Source organism: Chaetodon trifascialis, chromosome 8, assembly GCF_039877785.1.
Source record: "Chaetodon trifascialis isolate fChaTrf1 chromosome 8, fChaTrf1.hap1, whole genome shotgun sequence".
NCBI lineage: Eukaryota > Metazoa > Chordata > Actinopteri > Chaetodontiformes > Chaetodontidae > Chaetodon > Chaetodon trifascialis.
In genome coordinates this window covers 10,083,250-10,105,193 of record NC_092063.1, presented here as the reverse complement: position 1 = coordinate 10,105,193, position 21,944 = coordinate 10,083,250, and the positions used below count along the sequence as shown (strand labels likewise).

The following is a 21,944-nucleotide window of genomic DNA, read 5'->3' as shown; positions in this document are numbered from 1 at the left end:
GAGGACACTAAAAGCCTGTTTAGAATCAGTATGTAGCGTGGATTTGGGACACAGTTTCTAGTGCGGTCAATCGTGTTGACTAGCCTCACCAATGAATTGGCCCACCCATACCAGTTCTTTGACTGTGACACAATAAATGTGCAAGGACTCATTAATAATTGACAAGTGCTCGATCTCTCCCTAGTGAACTTTCTAGCCTTTTATGCAATGCTAGTAGAATTTCACTGAAGGAATTACAATGCCTAATATTCAAATGCTGAGTTTCTTTGTACTTCACTGTTGTGCACAGCTGTTAAAATCCAAAGTCTTAGCTCTTTGTCTCTCCCTTGACTCTTCACAGAAGTGCATCTGCAAACTCAGGTAATGTAATTTCACAAAGTGCTGTTGCATTTCCACGACGCATTTGTAGTGCTCCCTTTTGCCTGCACCCAGTCACTTAAGTTGATCATCTAGATGACGTAAACTAGAGACATGCCCAAATAAGACAGACCCATCTCGGTGGGTGAGATGTCATTGCGGTTACCACCTGCTGGGGGATGTTAGATTGATGGTGGGATGACACCCTGAAAGATTTAGGACAGGTGTCAATGAGCAGTCACAGGGAGTGGAAGTAGGTCAGGGTGGTATGCTCGGCTGGATGGAGAACATACGTACAAGTGGATATATACAGCTATTATAGGGATGGAATCAAGATGTATTTTGATTTGTAAAAGTCTCATATAGTCAACATAGACGGAAGGCTATTGATCAAGTTTGGAGGGGGAGAGCAGTTATATGATCAAATTTACTGCTCACAGTCCAAAACTAAAGGGAGCAATACTTAACAGTGTTTGTTAAGTACTGCAGCGATATCCTGCTTGGAGTCATTCCTGCATGGCCTGCATGTCTATGAAGACAATAGATTCAGTCTCTAAATCATCTGTGTAGTGTTTGAGCTTAGGAAACTGACATTTCCGGTCCTTGATTGTGATTGGCTGAACAAAGCCATTGTATAATACTCTATTCCTGCATTCATGTGTGTGTTGGAAATATGAGTTTCCAGCAAGAAAAATTCAAATGAACACCCCGTCAAGTTGGAATAACTTGGAAAGTAGCTGAAAATTTTGCTGCACAACTTGTTGACTCTGATGTCATCTATGTAGAAACAAGTTGGACAAAGTAAAAGTTTGATTACTGGAAAGAAACATCTTTAATTCACATATTGCACACCATTTTTTTTGCTCACATGTTATTTGTAATATGGTATTATGGTGTGTTAGTTGTTATCCAGGTAGAGTGACATAGGTTAGTTATACAAGCTAAAAAATGTATTTAGTGTATTTAGCTGTTACAGTCTGGATTACATTTTGTATTTAATGTAATTTCATGTATGAATCAGGTACCAATAGAATACTTTATGGATCCTACTGGAACTATAATGCAGGTACAGTGGAAGAAAACAAGATGATTGGCAACAAGGGAGTAATTGAGCATTTCAAAATGTATATCTGCAGGCAGTCATTTTTAAGCAGTTTACTGGCCAGTAGTAAGCTGGATTTACTCCAGTGTTTCTCAATTCCGGTCCTCGGGCCCCACTGCCCTGCATGTTTTAGATGTTTCCTGCTCCAACACACCTAATTCAAATGATCGGCTCGTCATCAAGCTCTTCAGTGGCTTGATAACGAGCAGCTCATTTGAATCAGGTGTGTTGGAGCAGGAAACATCTAAAACATGCAGGGCAGTGGGGCCCATCCATCCATCCATTTTGCGTCCATCCATCCATTTTCTATACCACCTATCCCTTTTGGGGTTGCGAGGGGGCTGGAGCCTATCCCAGCTGTCAACGGGCGAGAGGCGGGGTACACCCTGGACCGGTCGCCAGTTGATCGCAGGGGCAGTGGGGCCCGAGGACCGGAATTGAGACTGAAACCTCCAATTTGGGAATTTCTTTTAATTAGGCTCTATATTGACAAGATGCAAATGAAATTGAGTTATTCTTAATAAATCCCTTGATGGTGATTCATGGATGGGCGTGAGTGTTATGTTTCCAAAATGATCACACTTCAGTGCTGGAGTGCAGCAGTGTAGTTCAGGGGTAGGAAACTCAAAGGAATGGAAATTTTGGAATAATGAGGAATTTATCAATCATTTTTGTGTGTACTGCATAAACTTCGAGGGGACTTGACGGGTAAAACTATAGCTAGCTGCGTCAACAATTTAGCTCATGTTGTTTGTACTAACTATAGGTTCTTCCTCTTCCTCGCTCCTTTGATCCCCATAGTAGATTTCTTCCATTGTATGATTCCAGCACCAGTATTTATTGGTACCATGTCAACTGTGGGCCATATTATAAAGCTTCTAACATGTCAGTCCTGTCACTCAATAATTTTCAGCCTCAAAAATTAAATATCTCACATATTGATGGAAATAAATACTGTACATTAGTGTGCAGGCATTTCTCCTCTTTACAGGTGTAGATGCTTCAGACGTGCATATAGAGAATAAAAGATACTGACACAAAGAAATTCCCAAAGAAAAACATGTTTATTTGTAATCTATATAGAAAAGATGCAATGTGCATCTCAAAGGGGACAACTGTGAGACAAAAATACTTTGGTACACTTGAATTTCCAAGTAGCACAAGTTTTTATGGACAAAGCAGCACGGTACTGTGGTGGCTCCTGCACATGCTTCAGGATAACAATTCCTTCAGATTCTGGACTCAGCTGTGCAAGTTGTTCAATTATTGAACAGCGCAATTATTTTAAATGATGATGGTGCATTTTGAAGAAGCCAAGAATGCCATTGCTTCAATGAATATTGTGTATTGAAAAATGTAATCCAGGCTCACAATGTAACCAATATTTAGATGACGAATTGCTGAGTTTTTAATAAAATCAATTAATCTGTGATGGTGTTCATATGATGTACAGTATAAAATTGTTACAAAAAGGCATATGTGATTTACAAACAATTCAAATTCTACAGTACAAATGCCTAAACATGAAAAACTAGAATCCAGTGGTAGTTCTGCAGAGCACGTCTGCTGCTGAAACGAGCACAAGGGATAGAGCGGTTAGGATGTTTAGATATGAGTTAGGTTTTTACTTTTTAAGTGATGTTCTCACAGATCCCATGAACAGTTATCAATCAGAACATTGGATGTCAGATTAGCCTAGTCTATTTTGTCATTGTCTTAGCAAGGAGATAACTAGATACTGTATATCAAAGTTTACAATATCAAAAAGTTAGAAGCTAAAAACGTTTCCTCCTGAAATGGGTTGCAAATGTAACTGCAATACCTTGCAACAATAAAAACAAATACTACAATAAAGGTGAAACGACATATAAAGTGCAAAGAGAGGTTTCAATAAATGCACTGGGACTGATAGTAGTCACACAGGCAGTGTACAAATACTTCAAAAAAATGCCACTTCCCTTTTTCCCTTACTTCCTCTTCAACCGTTTTTGAGGACGGATCTTCTTCATAATGCATTTCTCACAGTATTTGGCCAAGGCCTTGTTCAACTTGTAACTTAAAGGACGTCAAGCAAGATTAACTCTATACACTGCATATTGCCACTTAACATGTTACAGATATGTACTCTGACAGATGTGGGTGGCTCATGGTACATTCATTTTCACTGCAGGGATGAACAACAACAAGAGATTAGAAGTTAGCTCGGGCAATGAGGCTGCCACAAACAAGTCAGGGTGTTAAAACACTTTCTACCTTTTACACACTTAATTACTCGTTTAGTTTACTGAATTTATGTGAAGTGAGAATTTTATCTTTTCTTCTAATACACCAAAAAAATTCAAATTCATCATCTCTCCGGAATCAACAGAAAGGTAGTAAACATTGAACATGTTCTATCTCAAAATACTGCCTAAGCTGAGATCAGTGCCAACTACAGAGACAACAGTTGTAACATCAACAATATTGATATAGTAAAAAATAAAAAAAAAATTACAAGAGGAAAAAAAAAATTCCAACAATAATATATAACTCTCTTCATAGAAATCAAACCAGAGTATCTCTAATGTGAATATACTGGACAATGTAAACCTACCATTATCAATGTTAGCAAATATGATCATAACACAGAAAGCACATCAATCTTATTCCTCTCACAGAGAGCGCTCACATCATTGTTTCTACAATGGTGTGGGTGGGCTTGATCAAGCCATTGTTCCCGTTTGGGTCCAGGGGCTGTGTCAGCTCGCTGCCCTTCAAGCTGTACTCTTTCGGGCGAGAGCTCACGCCTGACTTCGCCGGGGCTGCCACGGCTTTGATCCTCTGAGGGAAGGAAACAAGGGATTACGTTTGAGATCATCAGAAACTGGAGCAGTTTAAGGCTCGGTGGTACCAACACATAATTCAGCATGTTTCACATCTGTATTTGTGTGTATGTGAATCTAAAACTGAGTCAATATATAAAAAAACGCAGTAAAGGAAAAGTTAAACATTTTGCGTATTTGCTTTCTTGCCAAGCGTTAGATGAAAAGATTGATGCCATTGATGTCGTTATGCTAAATACGAAGCTACATCCAGCCTGGTTGCCTGACTCTTGACGGACCAAGTTGACAAGGGTCATGTGACCAACAGGGGTAGCACAGCTAGCACTACAACTAGCGATCTAACCTGCTAACATATTTACTGCCAGCTGACCACTGTAGAGATGGGAATTGCTCATCATCAGAAATGTATGAAGTACACTCTAAGACGCAAAGGAGCAATATATTACAAAATTTAAGTTAGTTATTGATAGGGTTAGCTAATGTTATGCTAACAAAACACAAACTACTAATTAATCTAATGAGGTAATCTAAGTGAGATAATGTTCATGCTGTTTCACATATTTACAGCCCCACTTATTGCATATTATCTAACGTAAGCAAACATTAGCTAGCATAAGTGACCTTCGGTTGCTTATTGAAGAATGGGAGACTATGATGCGTTTATCACATTTTGGAGGGAGGTTAGCTAAATTAGCTAAAAGTCTTCAATTTGTTTCTCTCATGATGATAATTTCTGCATTGTTCGAAAACTCGACTAAAGAAACGTTGTTCTCCACAAGTAGACAAGATGGCAGTGCTACAGAACATTAGCCTATTTACACTGATTTTTGTACAGATTAAACATCTAATGTGTTAATTTGTTAGCTTTGGAGTTGCTGGTTGGGGGATTCTGTTACTTTGCCAGGCTTGCTGTTTCTCCTTGTTTCCAGTGTTTCTGCTAAGCTAAGCTAACCATGTCCTGAGTCTTCATATTTAGGGTATAGATATGAGAGTGATATCAATCTTTTCATTTAACTCTCAGCATGAAGGCAAATAAAGAGTATTGTAAAACTGTTCCTTTAAAGGCACAAAAAGGGTCGAGTCAGCTCACCTCGATCAGGGGTCCCTCAGACTGTAAGATCTTGATGACCATCACCATGGGGATGCAAATCATGGAGGACAGGGCCAAACACCAGCCCAGACCGATAGCCCAGTCAGGGTACTCATACACCTTGTTGTAGGTCAAGGGTTTGTACTTCACCAGGGAGAAGACAAAGCAGCCCTGAAAAACACATGCTTCATTTAGTACTAGTTGGAAACCTTTCTGTGACCTTGAAAGTATCAACACGTCACATGTTCGTGACAACAGTACAATAAAACAACAGTACAAAAAGCTGCCGCTGATCTCTCACCATGCAGAGAACAGGAGTGATTATGGTCCAGCTCCATTTCATCCATGGGTTTGGTCTGTAGCCAATCATATCCTCAAGTCCATCATAGAAATTATCAACTCCTGTCCAACACAAAGAGAAGAGAGAATTAATTCTAGCACACATGGTCAAAATAATGAACATTGTACATCATATACCATCAGTCTCTACTGTTCACGTGTTATTATTATTACAGGATGACCCTGATATTTCCCTTTGGACATGATCAGGTTTATGGTCCCTTATCTCTGTTTGTCCCAAACTGTGGCATATATTTCCACTGAGTCATGTTCCATGTGCTGTATATACTATAAACAGTCTCAGCTTTGTCAGTTATTAACTACCTTACTAGGTCATCATTTATCTTTCCTCAGTGTTGACTGTAGTGAACTATGTGTTTTATTGCATTAAGAGGTCTCTGTGTGTTAGGACTGTAAATGTGCCTGTCTTTTGTAATATTAATGTTCATAATATGTGGTTTTAGTCCGGTCTAATTCCTTTTTTAACATCTGGTAAGGGACTAAAGATGGAAAGTAGCCTGCTAGACTGTAGATTATTTACAGATTTTCTGTTTTCAGTGCACTAATTAGCATTATAGATGATAAATGAACAACTTAATGTTATATTTAATATTTAATTGGCAAATATGAGGGATTGCTCCCACCATGGCATCATTATTCTGACACTCAGCCTCACGGACACAACAAAACACTTACAGTAACTGCACGTTTCGCAGATGCATGATTTATTACCATAAAAAGAACCAGATGCTTTCATGCAAAGACTAACATGTTAAATAAACTAGATGATTTCTGCAAGATGCAGCACTGCTTTCATTCCAATTAGGTTTTTTTCTCATTTGGCTAAATTTTTTCCTTCAATAATGGTAAGATCTAATTTAATGGGAGGCAACCCTGGGCAGCCAATCGCAGTCTAGCATGGGACCAACACCATCCCCACCCCCATCACCACGCCCCTCCATGCAGTTAAATGTATTTACTACTGACATGAAAAGAACCACTAGGACACCTTTGTTTACCACCAAAGAGAACGTTTGTGCTTTTTTTTCCACCTCTTCAGGATCATTACTTTGAAAAACGACACACAGTACAGACCCCTATCACATAAGAGTCGTTTCCACTTACCATAAACCCAGGCTACAGCAATGCATTCAAAGAATGCAACCCACAAAAGGCACACACCACTGGCTGCATAGTAGTCAAAGAGTTGAAACACATACATGCCACCCTGGAAAAAGAAAAGGAGAAAAGCTGCATTAATTATCTCTCTGATGCATGTGGAAGGAAGGAAAGTCACAGAGATAGAGGGGGGTATTAAAGCAGAGAGGGTGGGCAGGGTGTTGAAAGCAGCGAGAATGCTGGCACCCAACCAACAGAGGCAGAGTTCAACAGGTGCTGAGACGTCATTGAAACACAGTTAACTGCTAAACGGAAAACGGCATTCCGAATTGTTCCATTCAGACACACAGGATGTGAGTGGTGAAGGTGATAGGAAGCCATATTAGGTCTTAACAATGAGGCAGCCAACAGGCAAGTGGAAAATCTGTTGCATTATCTCTGCCGATGATCCGAATGTGCAGAGTCTCTTTTCCTTTTCTAAACAGGATAACTAGCAGAAGCAAGTAAGAGCGCAGAGGCTCCGTGAAGCCACTGTTGGTGAACTTACTTTTGTTACCATGGCAAGTCCCAGGAGATAGCTCATGAAACACATCACAGCTATAAAGATCTCCCGTCGGTAACCCTTCCTGAGGAGGGATGGATATAGATCCACAATGGAGGTGATCTGTCCTTCCACTTCAACAAACTGTGGGGACAAAAGCCACTATTAAGTTCTCATGGGAAAAAAAAAATCAATGTCTCCTTCTGTGTGCATGCAGCTCTTGTTTTGCCTCTACAAACCAGTGATTAGAGAATAAGAGCTGTCTTTGTTGGGCAGTAATGAGAATTTAAACAGGGCTCCTCTCTGCAGCACTGGTTTGTTGCTACCAAGACACAACAGAAACAAAGCAACAGTGAATCACTGTCTCCGTCTCCCCGTCTGTGTCTCTTGCTCTTGCTCCCCTGTGTCTCTGCATAGCCTCATAAACTACATAATGTCAGAACAAAAATTATGAAATTGTCTTGTCTTCAAACTATCGTTATTCACCAAGAACATGCTCCTTTGTTGCACAAAAGCCTAAACAAAAACCCCTTACATAACAGTGGCATGTATGTGTGAGCGATGTTAACAATATATAGCATTCAGGACAAAAAATCTGCATGAAATTTATGGTCAAAAAATGCACCCCCCACCCCCCACACACACACTCTGTCACTGGCACCATTTCTCTCATGGAGATAGCTGCATTTACATGTGCTCAAATTTAGAGCATCAGCCGGATCTTGCAGTTGGCTGAGATGAGTAGCCGGCCATGTGCAGGACTGAGTTAGCACAGGAGTAGAATTACACTTGGAGGCAGGAAATGTGATATAGCCAGAGTAGAAATGTTTTGTCTGCTTAGATTATCTTCTTTTAATCAAAGATCTGCCTTATATCAAAGCTAGATGGCTTGCATGCAAGCCATTTTAATGACTTTTGCAAACTAAATGTTTGGCAAACGTCCATCAACTTCTAAAAACTTAATATGGGGTTTTACAGGGCATTATAAGGGATATAATCCTCACACAGTGCAGTGGAGAGGTAGTAAAATGCCTTTGTGGGAACAGGCTGTTTTGCTTATCTGTCAGCTATCTGATACCTTGGGGACATTAGCTGTGGATCAGAGAGACACTAAATGTGTTTTACATATTGAGGCTGGCAGGAGCCAACTAACATGTGGCCTAGCAAGTGCATGTGTGAAATTAATGGGCAGTACACCAGCTAACTATTCTGTACATATCTTGACACGACTGTCATTGTGAAAACACTGACCTGGCTGTCGAGGCCCAGAAGCAGCAGCATGATAAAGAACAGGATGGCCCAGAGGGTTGGCAGCGGCATCATGGACACAGCTTTAGGGTAGGCGATGAAGGCCAAGCCGGGACCTGGAGGGAGAGCATAGAGGGGATGGAGACAAGAAGACAGAATTAACATTTCAATCTGATTTGAGCTTGGACGACATGAAGGGATTGGAAAAGTAATGTAAAGATTGAGCTAGAGAGGCTGAGCAGGGTCTGGCACTGCCAGTAATCTACAGGAAATATGATCGAATACATCCAACAGTTGACAGAAATGAGATGATTGAGTGTTTATTCACTCTTGGCCTTAAGTGTTGAGTAGCTATAAGGAAATAAAATTTTACTTACAGTGTTTTCTCATGCTATAGTGACTAATATCAACAATTATAGTCAACTGTACATATTGTCTGTTTTACACTGTACACATTACATGACTGCCTACTGTTTATACTGTATACAACACAACTAGACCATTCTGCTGCACACACAATTTCTTATGTGCTGTTTATTCTGTACTCATTGTAGTTGCATAATGACATATCATAGCTGCTTTGCATTTTGTATCTTGTTTTTTATATAAATTACATTCACATGTATTTCTCCCCTATCTATGCGCACTTTTGCTACTGTGTGAGCTATCTGGTAAAATGCTGAACTGAAATTCATTGTACTGGTATTAACTGTGTGCAATAACAATAAAGTGGAATCTAATCTAATCTAATCTAAATAAAGCAGATGAGGATTTTACCAAAGCCATGAATCAATTCAACAGGATATAATAAGAGCATGAGACACAAAGTCAGCAATCACATAAACTAATAGCACAATTGCTTAGCTGAGCAAAATGCATGAAAAATAAACTGTAATTTATGAATTCTGGTTGTGTTTTCATGTATGGTGGGACATCCTGCATGGACACACTTGCATGCCATCAAAGAATTACTGTCATTGTCAAACAATTGTAGTCTGATTTCACATGATTGTATTCAAGTTGCAGCCTTGAAGATAGCAAGAGTTTAATTTTAATGGAACAGAGCGAGCATGCTGAAAGAAGATGCATCTCCTTCAAAGTCCACATAAAGTACAAAGGAAGGCAGAAACAGAACCGGTGGCGTCCACCTCAAGAGATCCACAGGTTGTTAACAGAACTGGTCTTACAGTGCAGTGCTGCTGGTCAGAAATATCACCACAGGGCGCCAGTGCACGTAGTACAAAGTACAAACAGTATGTTGCCAATCTTCTTTCCAATGTCCCCTGGTCAAAAAGATGTAAAGCTACTAAAGGACATGAGCAGGTTGAATGTGGGACATGAGGACACCTGTAATAATGAGGGTGGCCCAGTACAGGAGCTCTTAAACACCGCAGCTCATTGTGTAGCTAAAACACACATCACCCGACCAATACAGTGTGATGTGCGCTCAGAAAGGTTGGAGCATATTTCACACTGAAGTAACAATTCTGTTTCTTTGAGGCTTTTACTCAAGGAGTGTGCAATTGCCGATACCTCTACATTTCAGCATCATCGTTTCCGAGACAAATATTGAGTCACTTTTTTTCCCCTCTTTTAAAATCTTTTGTTGCTTTTGATAACTTTCCAGTTGTCTCTTTGCTATTTTTGGCAGCAGCACCCACCATCACTGCTGCCATCACCTTGGACCCTCGTACCTGACTCTGCCACATCGGCAATGTCCACCCCTTGTTCTTGTGCCATGAAGCCCAGGACGGAAAATATTGCGAAGCCAGACACAAAACTGGTACCGCTGTTGAGGCCTCCCAGCAGCAAACAGTCCCTATGTCACACATATGTCATGGAGGTTGTTAATGAACACAAGCGGAACCGAAGTTCCCATTTTCTTTTCACGCAACCGTCTCTGACACGAGTTGCTGTCACTACTACTGTCCCACTCCCCCCAGCGGAAACACGACTCACCTGTAGCAGTTGTACTTGTATTTGTTGTAGCTCCCCAGTGATGTCATGGCTCCCAGGCAAATGGCATAGGAGAAGAAAATCTGGGTTCCTGCATCAATCCACACCTGAGGAGACAGAGAAAGAGGTTGACTGATTTTCGCAGTGTTTTCCAGATTAGATGAGGTAAGCTAATCAAAAAGCGCACAGGACTGTTCTCCCATTTTAAGTTGATGGCATGAAAATATTTGCAAATGGTTGATTATTAGCATCATTTGGAATCATGTCTTTGGACACCTGATGAATGTAAATGTCATATTAACTCTCTTTTAGCTCAGTTTTGGTCTCTACCAACTCCTTAGGGAGATATCTGACTTTTTAGCTGTTAAATGCTATGTTCACCAGCTAGTCCCCAACTGTGTCTATTTGCCTGATCAAGTAGTGGTTTTTAGAGATTCTTAACCGGAAATGGCTGAAAAACAACACGAGGAGTCACGCTGAATCAGAACAGGAAAGTTACAGCCATAAAACCAGAATAATGAGCTTAAAGATGCTATAAAGCTCAGTAGAGCTGAGGGGATCTGCGATAATTACCCGTGGGTAATCACTACAAGCAAACCCTTTCACGGAAAAGTACATATGTGATCCATTGCTATTGTGAAAATATTGCAACCACAAATTAAATAGAGCTACCATATAATAACAGTCACCACAATGCCCACAGCAGCAAAGCTCCAATAAAGACACCACAGAGTGTCACGGCAAAGATGTCAGTAATTCTATCTGAAACCTCAGGGACATCATGTGAGGCAAAATTAAACCTCATTTATTTCAACACCTCAGCGTTGGCACGGGGCACACGGGGGCTAGTCAGGCGAGACATGGCTGCTTGGTCTGGATGTTCATCCAGTCACTCGTGAGAAATGATGTAATGGAGTTACGTAACAAAAAAAAGAAAAATTATCTTTGACCCATAAAACTTTACATTTACATGACAGTGAGTTAGCTTCCAAAAGCTAGATGAGAAGATCCACTTCAGTATCTGTCTGTGAACGAAGCTACAGCCAGCGGACAGTTAGCTTAACCTAGCATAAAGACTGGAAACACAGCTAGCCAGCACCTCTAAAGCTCTCTAAGTAACATGTTAAATGTCCTTGGCTTAGTTTGAGCAAAAACGAAAGTAAAATATGGCGTTGTGGTTTTATGGGCAGTTAAGCTATTAAGCTGTTATTTTCCTGGTTGAGTGGTAACCTCACAGTGACATTTTTACACTTTGGTTGCATGTGTTAAACGAATGAGCTATAGTTTATTAATTGGCGAGCTTTATCGGTGATGGAAGGTGGATTTTGCTGGCATGCTGGCTGCTGGCTGTAGTGTCACATTTTTCAGACAGACATGAGGTGTCAATTGACTCTAAAATGTCAAACTATTCCTTTAATACCTGACCTGCAGACAGAAATGTGAAAGATATGAGGTCAGGAGTCACAGTTGGGAGCGATAACAGAAGAAGAGGAGAATCCTACCTCTGGATCTTGTAGGCGGGTCAGGTCAGGGTACAGGTAAAATTTGATCCCTTCAGCTGCCCCGGGAAGGGTCACTCCACGTATCAACAGCACAATCAACATCACAAATGGGAAAGTCGCTGTTATGTACACCACCTAGACAGGACGGAGGAATTATTAGCCAAAAAATACTGAAAAAGTTAAGGACTTATGAGTCATCATCCTTAAGGGATAAACAATGCTTCCTTTATAAGATCTCATATTTTTCTGACTGCAGCACAAAGAAACATTGTTCTCTGTATCTGGTATGGCCTCCTCCCTTCCCCAAGTATTTCCACGGAGAAGAAGTAGGTAAGGCCTGTGACCAGTGATGCCTGCCGCCTGCAGAAGTCATATTGAGGGTTTGAGATGGAGTGCATGTCCAGAAGAGCACAAAGCGGTGCACTACAAGGCATAAAAGCTTCTCACTCTCTGAACTGCTATCTGGTTAAAGATTTAGGGGTGATGATTTTACGGCTCCTTAATCACAGTTAACCTTCCAATAAAAACAGAAATCAATCCACTGGTGTTAATAATTTTCCTCACAGAGTTCCCTCAGAAACTCTGGTCGAGTTTCTGTCCCGCTGACTGAAACAGAAAGAGGGCTAAGGAGGGGCTGTCTACTGTTTACAGCCGACAGTGAGTCTGGCCAACAAGTAACTTCCAGGACTGCAGAGGCTTGTGTCTTTAAATCAACCAAATTAACTGCCTTCCAAGCATGTGGGTTTTCTCAGAGCAACAATGCTTTGTCACTGACTGGTTGGGGTAAAAACTAAAGGCCAAACAGCATCCAAGCAACACAATAAGTACAGGATGTGTCTACGCCTCAGCACTCACTTTCCCAGTGGACTTGACTCCTTTCCAGATGCAGAAGAAGCAGATAACCCACACTGCGAGGAGACAAAGGGCCAGGTCCCACTTCAGGGGCCCTATGTCCTCAATCCCAGTGGAGATGCTCAGAACGTTGCGTCTGTAGAGGATACAGAGGTACAGGTTAGTGGCAGTTTGTGGGACTTGAAACAGAAGAGGATGTGTCATAAAGGAAGCACGTCACGTGGCATCAGTAGATTATGACCACAAGTGACTAATTACACTGGCAATAAAAGCTGAAACCAAATAATCACATGACTTCTGCTTTCTGTGTTGCTCTGCGGCTGCGGCCTGTCCAGAGTCTGAATATACTTAAAGTGGCGAGAAGACTATTTGGATGAGCTTTAAAGCTGGAACATTTAAGTGTCCACTGCTGGATAAACACTTCGGATTTAATGCCGCTTGTTGTGATAAACTGTCACTAAATTAACAAAGCAAACATGCATGAAAAAGACTGGGATTTCCAGCTGATATTTCAGTTCAGTTTGACAACTAGAGCCAAACTTTGAGGAGCTGCACTGAACGTATGAAAGGTGGTGTACAAATAAGGTTTCTAATAAACTGGTGGAGAGCTAAAAGTAAACTGAACCTTTTGTAGGAACTGTGCTTGTTTAAACACATTATGCAAGCAAGATAAAGAGGCAGCATTACTTTTGTACAGCCTCTGTGTGTGTGTGTCTGTGTGTGTTAGATAGGCATGCTGTCAGTAACTACTCACTCCCAGAACTCTGTGACAGGGGAGGTAAAGTTGGTAATGTTGGCTGCGAGCCATAGGGTCTTGTTCTTGCGGACTGTGTCCTCAACACAGTGTTCTGTGTTCCAGGGCTGCTTGCATTTAGCCCAGGGGAGCTCTGGCTGAAAGCACTGAAACAGGTAGTAGAGTCCCCAGGCCAAGATCACAATGTAGTAGATGTTCAGCAGAGATACGATCACAACAGAAGCATAGCCAATACCTGCAGAGGAGATGGAAAGAAGGCAGATTTAACTAAAGACATCATCCAAGTTATGATTTCTATTTCGCCTGTGTGACAGCTTAGTTTGAACATGCAGCTCGTATGGCAAACAGAGAAACATTAGCAGCATCTGTTTAAGCTCCTTTTTTGGTCTCCACCAACTCCTGGAGGAAATATCTGCCTCCTTAGCTGCTAAATGCTCCACTGTGTTCACCGGCTTGTCGCTAACTGTGTCTGTCTGCTGTTTGGCTCAGAGCAGGTAAATCACGATGAGCAACATCTTTCCCATACAAGCAGTCATATGATCCTTTTTTTAATAAAAATACTGATTAGAGCTGCTTTAACAGCAGCTGGAAATCTTGTTTTGTGGTCAGAGCACACATCTGACCACACCCATCAGTGATTCTGAATGTGACTTTCAACCAGAAGAGGCAGTAACACATTGATTTTCAGTCTGGTGTTAACTAACTCTTCCCATGTTATGGCCAGAGTGTTATCTGCCTCTGCATATTTACATGTTTCCAGTAAACACAGGCTGCCAGGGAGGGCGTTTACAGCAGCCAGTAGCATTGGATGTGCGTAAATTCAGAAAGCATTTTACTGGATGTATACACCCCCAAGTGCAGGATGAGTGATTAAGATTTTTTATTGTTTCTCAGGAAATGACAAACTCTGAAATACCAAGAAGAATTCCTACAAAATGAAAGCTTAATGCAAACATTTCAACAGCATGAGTCACTGCTACTGAACAGCTTTAAAAGCAAACAACAAAGAACAAAGAACTAACTCTTTATTACTTCTCAGACGTGACTGTGCTATCTACTGCTATAATGTCCTCAGTGTTTTTATACTATTTTTGGATGACTTTGCCATGAACCTGTGCACAGAAATCCCCGGTACTCTTCCACTGCTCAAGATTATTTTTAAACCGATCATCTCCGCTGCCCCCTCCTCCTCATTCCCACATTCCAAATGCAAACTGATAGATGAGCCAATGCGGTGACAGGTGTGTGTTTGTGTGCGTGTACTCGACTGTGTGCTGGCGTGCGGGGAGTAAAGTCATGAATTCTCCGTGTGATAAAAACATGTGAAGGCGGCGGAGGCGGGACAATGGCAAGATTTGTGATTGGCCAGTTTTGTGACCACTTGTGGACTTTCTCTGCTGTGCCAGACGCTGTGCCAGATGGACAGACAGCAGCCTCAGCGCTCCGTGAATAGCGGAGACCATCAGCAGCTGCTAGAGATCCGGTGCCACGCAGTTTCCTCCCTTTTCATGTCACATCCCGGGTGTGAACATGAGTAAGGGTATGACGGCAGCTGCTGAGGGTGCAGCGCTCCTGTGCTTGTCCACAGCTGTCACTCAAAGGTAAGAGGGGCTACACCTAAGAGGAATCAGGGGTCCTAGAGTGTCTTAGAGTATCAGTAGCTCATGGTGATCTCAGGTCATGAGACCGGTGAGAGATGCCGAGCCTGACGACACTCACAGAAGACACACCGTGTTTGTAATATCCTATAAGCTGAGACAAAACAAGTGGATCACCACCGCAGCTCCGTTTCAACGAAAATGATCTTTTCATGCAGACCTGCTGCGTGAGACTACCCATTGCTAGGCAACTTGGTGGGTTTTTTGCTAGTCTGTTTCCATGGTAACCGAGAACTCATCAATCTATTATACACGCCAAATCTGCGATCAAAGGATGGCTATGTGTTGTTTATGTTTACATGAACGTGCGTTTAGGCGCGGACACATGTGTGCGCTCTACCTGAGGCTGACCCTGGAATTAAAGTGGACTGGTTTCATTCTTCCTCTGTGATACCTGATGATACTCTATGTTCAGCACTGTGCTGCGTAATGTTTTTCACGCAACATAAAGCAGCCTAATGAAGTATGACTGGTCCATTTACACTGGGAGGGGGTGGGTGAATACTGGCCTGAAACAGGAAGTAAATCAGGGCAGAATTTTTGTTTGGACAAATGAGACTTTTATTCAGCGTTAAACATTAAATTATCTCGTCAGGGATGATTTGGGCACCGATGCGCAGCCTCTATTTCTGTGTGCGAGCATGTGCAGTGTTTCTTGGACTGACCAGTAAAGATGGGGCACAGCTTAGCCCAGCAGGTGATCCCTCCTTCAGAGGTGTACTGGCCCAGCGCAACCTCCAGGAAGAACACAGGCAGGCCGCCGCCAAACAGGAAGATGAAGTAAGGGATGAGAAACGCACCTGGGTAATGGAGACAGGAAACAGCTCAGAGTAAGACATCTTCTTGCTACAGTCACCATTTCTTGGCTTAACCATCTAGCATCTGCTGTGTGTCTTCTGCCTACCTCCACCATTTTTATAACAAAGGTAAGGGAAGCGCCACACGTTTCCTAATCCGACGAAGCCTCCGGCCACAGACAGGACAAAGTCGAGCTTACTGGCCCACTTCTCCCTCTGCGGAGCCTTGCCTTCGGCCTCGTCCTCGGGCCGCGTGCCTGGGCTCTTCCCTGGTGAAGGTTTCAGGGTGTCCTTGTGAAAGTCCTTCAGGCATTGGAGCTTCTCTTTTTGTGCCATGCTGTGGATGGCACAAAAAAAAAAAAAAAAAAAAGGAAAAGGACACGTGAGATGGCGAGACAGACAAAGAGAAGAGAGAGGCAGAGGTAAGTGGGATAAGGGACAGATAGGGAGGAGCATTAGGGAGATAATGCTGTCTCCTGATGGCGTTACAGCATGATGTGTAACCACTGAGTGCATGATATACAGTGCTAGGCTGCTAATCTTGATAATCTGATGCATGGAGGTCATTCAGACTTGAGAATTGTTGGGGGAGACTGAAAATGCCTTGAGCTATGTAATTCAATGATAAAACTACAAATCCCATTTTCACACAGTGATAATTAAATTAAAATACCTGCTGTCTTTCTTTATCTGACTCAATCACTCACTCTATCCGTAGATAAACAGAATATTTAAAAAAAACATCTGTATTTTCTGTGCATGCTGCAAGCGGTGGAGCCAGACAGCATGTGCACACTCACAACAGCGCTTTTGATTTGCTGTACATGTAGTTCTGTTTTCCAACTGTTTCTGCTCAGAGGGGGGCACATTGTCACAGAGGGAAAAAGGAAGGGAATGTTTGGACACGATACACGCCTTCAAGACCTCGCCTGACCCACCACCAAAGTTGTCTTTTAGCTTTCTTCTTATGCTACTGTATCAGCAACAAGTCAGTCCAGCGTAATCCAAATTTAGACGGGAAGATATCCCTCTGCATTCCCAAAGCCCTGGCTGCTCTCCGGAAGATACGACAGCTTAAGTTCACTTGAGTGTTTACACTGTACACCGCTGTTCCAAGAAAGACAGGATTTGTTTTTTCTGACCGAGGTATCCTATTTCCCCGCATGTGCCAAAGAGGAGAAAAGAAACCCTAATAGGACAGGAATAACTGAATAAGACATGTCAAGACTGAAAGTGATTTAAGCTCCCAGCTGGTGTATAATCAAGAACAAAAGAGGAACAATGAGGCTATAATTAATTCTAAGACAAGAGATTAACTGTAATGCCAGAGAGAAAGGTTTCCTTGTCTTTAAAGAGCAACATCAAATACTTCCTCTTATATTTAGACTGCGTTGTTCATCGAGGCCTTCGTAAAAGAACAGGTTGTACTGAAAAGCCTCCAAAACATTAACCTGAGCTTTCTTGAAAACAAATTGTATAACTGAACAAATGGACCACTTAAAAATGGACATTAATGAGCGGAACTTAAATTAGAACAACTCAGATCATCGCAGTGACAACAACAGCGCCCCCCTCTAGGGATTGTCTACCAACATCCACATTAAGGAGAAGATTCCCTGAAAGCTCTCACATTCCTACCGGGAACTACATGGCCGCTCACTTAACGCTCGAACAGCAGCCCCTCCAAGCCCCCGTGCGCACACTGTGTCCCATCATTTTCTCGACTCTCTCTCTTCCTGTTATGCATGACAAGTCAACGTGAACCGCTTTTCCATTCTCAGACCTCCTTACATAACTGGATCAGTTCTTGCCCACTCTTGTTTCTCATCCTGTTTCTACCTCTCTCTCTTTATCCCTTTTACCCCCTTTTACTCCCGTCTGCTCGTTGTATGCTTTCACCTGCGTGTGTGGTGTTAGGAGGCTATCAGCCTGCCAGATAAGGCTTAAGACAAACTGTCCTTGGGATTTAATCCAGACACACTTGACTATAAATTCCTTATATATATAAAAAATAAAAATAAAAAAAAAAGTCTTAGCATGATATTTTTGCTGCTAAAATCCTGACAGATGTTCAACTGAAATCACTGACCTTTACCTAGACATCCTGTCAATATGGATCACAAAAGTCAACAGTTAAATCTATTTGCCGTTCTTCCTCTATTTATTTAACCCTTTTACAAACAAACAGACTCTTACAGTATCCACCAAACCCTTACACTTTTTAAAACTATTTTTTTTAGCCCATTCACACAGAAAAACTTCATTCAGACCCGTAAAAATCAAGCCTCCTTTCCAGCAAGGCAGGTTAGAAAACTTACATTTCCTTCATGGCTGCGACTATGTATAGAGTTCCTCTCCCTCAGCTGTCACCATTCCTCTGTACTGAATGCCTTCATGCCACCACGGGTCAGAAGAAGTGGAGCTGACAGCGGGGCCCGCCCCTTGGCTAAAGACAATTAAATCCAAAGTAGAGATTGGATGCAGCCTCGCTGTGACAGACAACTCAGGTACCAACATGGGAGACTGTAAATTTCCACTTCTCACTACTCCCTGCCCACAAACATACACACAGCCAAGTGGTGGGGGATGAGTGTGTGTCACACTCACACACTTCTTATTCATGTCGGAGACACAGAGGACAAGTCAGAGGAAAAAGAAAGGGTGGTCCAACACTGTGGGTGGGTCTTGAATTATGATCATGAACAAATGGAGGAACTGAAGGCACCATTCAGAGTTTTAGTGCCTTTTTTTTATTTTTTCCTGTCGCTAAAATCTGAAGCACATTTTCACAACATCACCACGCCACTTCCAAGCATCTCTGTGTGAAAACTATTTTTGTTCTTGCATATGCTGTAATAATTCCTGGTATGCGGGACATTTCGATTCGCTGTCCTCTGTTCTTTCATGACATGTGGTCTGTTATCTGGGAAATGTAAACCAGTACAGTATCAGCTTATAACAATTCCTAATAAGGCCATGTGTGTCCTCTGCTTGTCCGTGGTCTGTTTAGATACCACTCACTGCTCCGAGTGCTTACAATGGCTGGATAAAGGCTGGCAAAGGCTGAGTCAATTAAAACCTGATAGATTCCTCTGCAGGAGCTGGAGAGTTAAATGGGGTACAAGGATCAGCTGATGACAAGCTGTGGGTTAAACACTATACACACACACACACCTTTGACACCTCTTAGCTTTGCACGACGCCATAATCCATCATATTTTGGTCAGTGTCATGCTCTGCGTACTATTTTGGTTATGCAACCTTTGACAGACGCTGTCTAATCTATTGTGAGGGAGACCAGAGGGTTTGTATTTTGAAGGTGGACGCTTGCAGCAGAATGAAAGCCTCTTTCATGTGTGTCAGCTCATAAAAGTGTTCCCCTTTAATAAAGAGAAAGCCTCATGGTGTTTGATCACAAGCCTGTGGAAAGTGTTTAGTTACTGCTGAACGAAAGCATATCTTATAAATCATACTGTCAACCTGGACCTGTTGTTTTTGCATGTCGTCAGCTCACTCTTCAGTTTTCACTTTCAACGTACTTTTTTTTTTTTTTCTTCCTGAAACCATCATAAGTTTGGATTTGTTGCGTCTAGTCTGGCTTTAAATTCGATCCTCAGCTTGTGGTGATCAGACACCTTGTATTCAAGGCTCAGATTTGTGTAAAGATGAATGATTCTGTGCTGTGTTTGATGGGTCTTACATGGATCTAGGAAATTACATCGCTACAAGACAATCAAACAATATGATCTCTTAATTTAGCAGAAAAAAACATTTTTGTCTTGAGGTTTGAATGACTTTCAGTGATTGAATTAAAACATGGTGACAGTTTGAATAAAATTGGGAATGTACAGCATTTAAAAAAAAAAAAGAAAGAAACATGAGAAATATTGAACCGTTAAATGAGAAAACCACATTTTTATAATCAATAGTGGGTAAAATTATTGTGAATATTCACAAGCCACTCCTTATTTTGCAGGAGGCCCTTGGGGCACCCTTCACAGACACCTGTTGCAAGTTGCATGCAGTTTCTGGAACTTTTCAGCAGCCAATTAAAAAAGGTGCAGTGACCCCTCAGTTTTTATCCTGCTGAGAAGGCGGATTGGGGTTATTAAAGGACACACGTCAATCAATCATAAACTGGATAGGGCGGAGACAGAAGAAGTAGGTTAAGTATGTCCCACTTAGATATAAGCTAGTAAACATCTTAGCTCATCAGGCTCTCTTCTAAAGGGTACATAAGCATTCATTCACTCATTCATTCAGTGGATGACTTGTGGGTGTGGAGAGGGTGAAGGTGCACCTGGAGCGGGACACACACACAACACGTCTGTGAAGCCGCGGTGCGCCTGAACGCATCACCGCAGACCTCCAAACAACCATCAGAGAAACGGGGATCGGCGTCTTATCGGCTGGTTCAAAGGCCAAACTCGCGTTTTTATAACCAAAACATCATTTGCTTAAGTTATTTCTGACAGCAGGGTTAAAGCGCAGGTTTCCTCTCTCTCTCTTTTTTTTCTTCTTGAGCGGAAGCGTGAGGGAAATAATTAGGGCACGATATCATATCAAAGAGAAAGACCGCAAATGTGATGTTTGTATCAGCGAATAAAATGAATCAACATGCCCATCGGCCCGCATCAAAACACGGTGACAAATGAGTCACTCAACATATAATGTTTTATCAATAATCTCAAAAGACAGTTTAAGCGCAGTTCTTGCAATTATCTTAAAAAAATAAAAACAACATTAACCTCATTTACTGACTTGATGTGGAAAGACGATGCCGGATTACCTGTCCTCGTTTCAAGCAGCCTGTTGTTCCTTGTTGTGCAGCCTATTGTAACGCTGAGTGAAACAATTTAATCAATTTGTCTGTGAGACCATTGTTTCTACGAGCTGGTGCGCGTTTAATATCAGTTTGAGTGGAAAATCACCAGCTTCTCCATGCAACAGCGTCTTAAAGCGACAGCCTCCCTCCATCCACCCTTCCCCTCATTCCCCCACAGTCTCTCGCTGTAATAATAACGAATCGCGGTCTTATTTCATTTGCATATTGATTGACATTCACTTGCAACGTTTGCCAATAATCTGCAAAAGCGCAGCGAACATTTAGCAGATGCGTTCAATGTCTGATGCGCTGTGAGAGACCTGGGATTTCTCAGTTATTTTGGAATCACTCTCTAAAAGCCTTGATGAGCTGCAACTGGCTTTCTAATAATAATAATAATAATAATAATAATAAGAAGAAGAAGAAGAAGAAGAAGAAGAAGAAGAAGAAGAAGAAGAAGAAGAAGAGGAAGAAGAAGAGGAAGAATAATAATAATAATAATAATAATAATAATAATAATAATAATAATAATAATAATAATAATAATAATAATAGAAAGTTTTCTAGATTAGGTATCAGCCATGATTAGGAACAAATGTTGGGTTGCCAGGTTGTCATTTGCAGGTGTTTATCATTCCTGTTTGGTCATCATACATTTTGAAATGTTGGTAATTCATTACAAAATGCTTCTATGACTTTGTTTATTTCTGACTTTTCATCTAGCGCCACCAGCAGGTTGACGTCAAGCTTTTAAAGAAATGTCTTGACAATTAACTGGATATGAAACAATTCCAATATGTATTCCCACCAGCATCTATCTCCTATACATGAATGGCCTACATATAATCTCCCCAGGAAATGTCCAGCAATGTGAATTAAATAAGATCAGCCTTGAATGTATACACACAAAATACAAATGTAAACAAACACAACCCAAACAAAGCAAAATCTAACTTCACGCATCAGTTCATGTCAGTTTAAG

General features: G+C 41.6%; 1 protein-coding gene across 2 annotated transcripts; it reads right to left on the bottom strand.

Moving 5' to 3' along the window:
* Positions 1–2,504: 2,504 nt before the first annotated feature.
* slc6a6a (solute carrier family 6 member 6a) lies at positions 2,505–21,160 on the bottom strand. 2 transcript variants are annotated; one of them, XM_070969183.1, is made up of 14 exons: positions 20,927–21,160; positions 16,245–16,474; positions 16,006–16,140; positions 13,683–13,917; positions 12,932–13,064; positions 12,077–12,211; positions 10,578–10,681; positions 10,313–10,437; positions 8,622–8,734; positions 7,377–7,514; positions 6,836–6,938; positions 5,673–5,773; positions 5,372–5,542; positions 2,505–4,279 (listed from the first exon to the last, which is right to left on the bottom strand). In XM_070969183.1, exons 2-14 carry the CDS (start codon positions 16,471–16,473, stop codon positions 4,124–4,126), a joined length of 1,878 nt encoding a protein of 625 aa, XP_070825284.1. In that variant the 5' UTR covers position 16,474; positions 20,927–21,160; the 3' UTR covers positions 2,505–4,123. The 2 variants fall into 2 exon arrangements, with proteins under 2 accessions (XP_070825284.1, XP_070825283.1); XM_070969182.1 differs by lacking the exon at positions 20,927–21,160 and adding an exon at positions 18,456–18,738.
* Between the last annotated feature and the right edge of the window lie 784 nt (positions 21,161–21,944).

What these genes read in the sequence shown, in the direction of transcription:
- slc6a6a (XM_070969182.1), bottom strand. An exon ending in GAGTCAAGTCCACTGGGAAA is followed by an intron (nt 12,212 to 12,931) that starts GTGAGTGCTGAG and finishes CGTCCTGTCTAG; the next exon opens with GTGGTGTACATAACAGCGAC. An exon ending in TACAAGTACAACTGCTACAG is followed by an intron (nt 10,438 to 10,577) that starts GTGAGTCGTGTT and finishes TGTGTGACATAG; the next exon opens with GGACTGTTTGCTGCTGGGAG.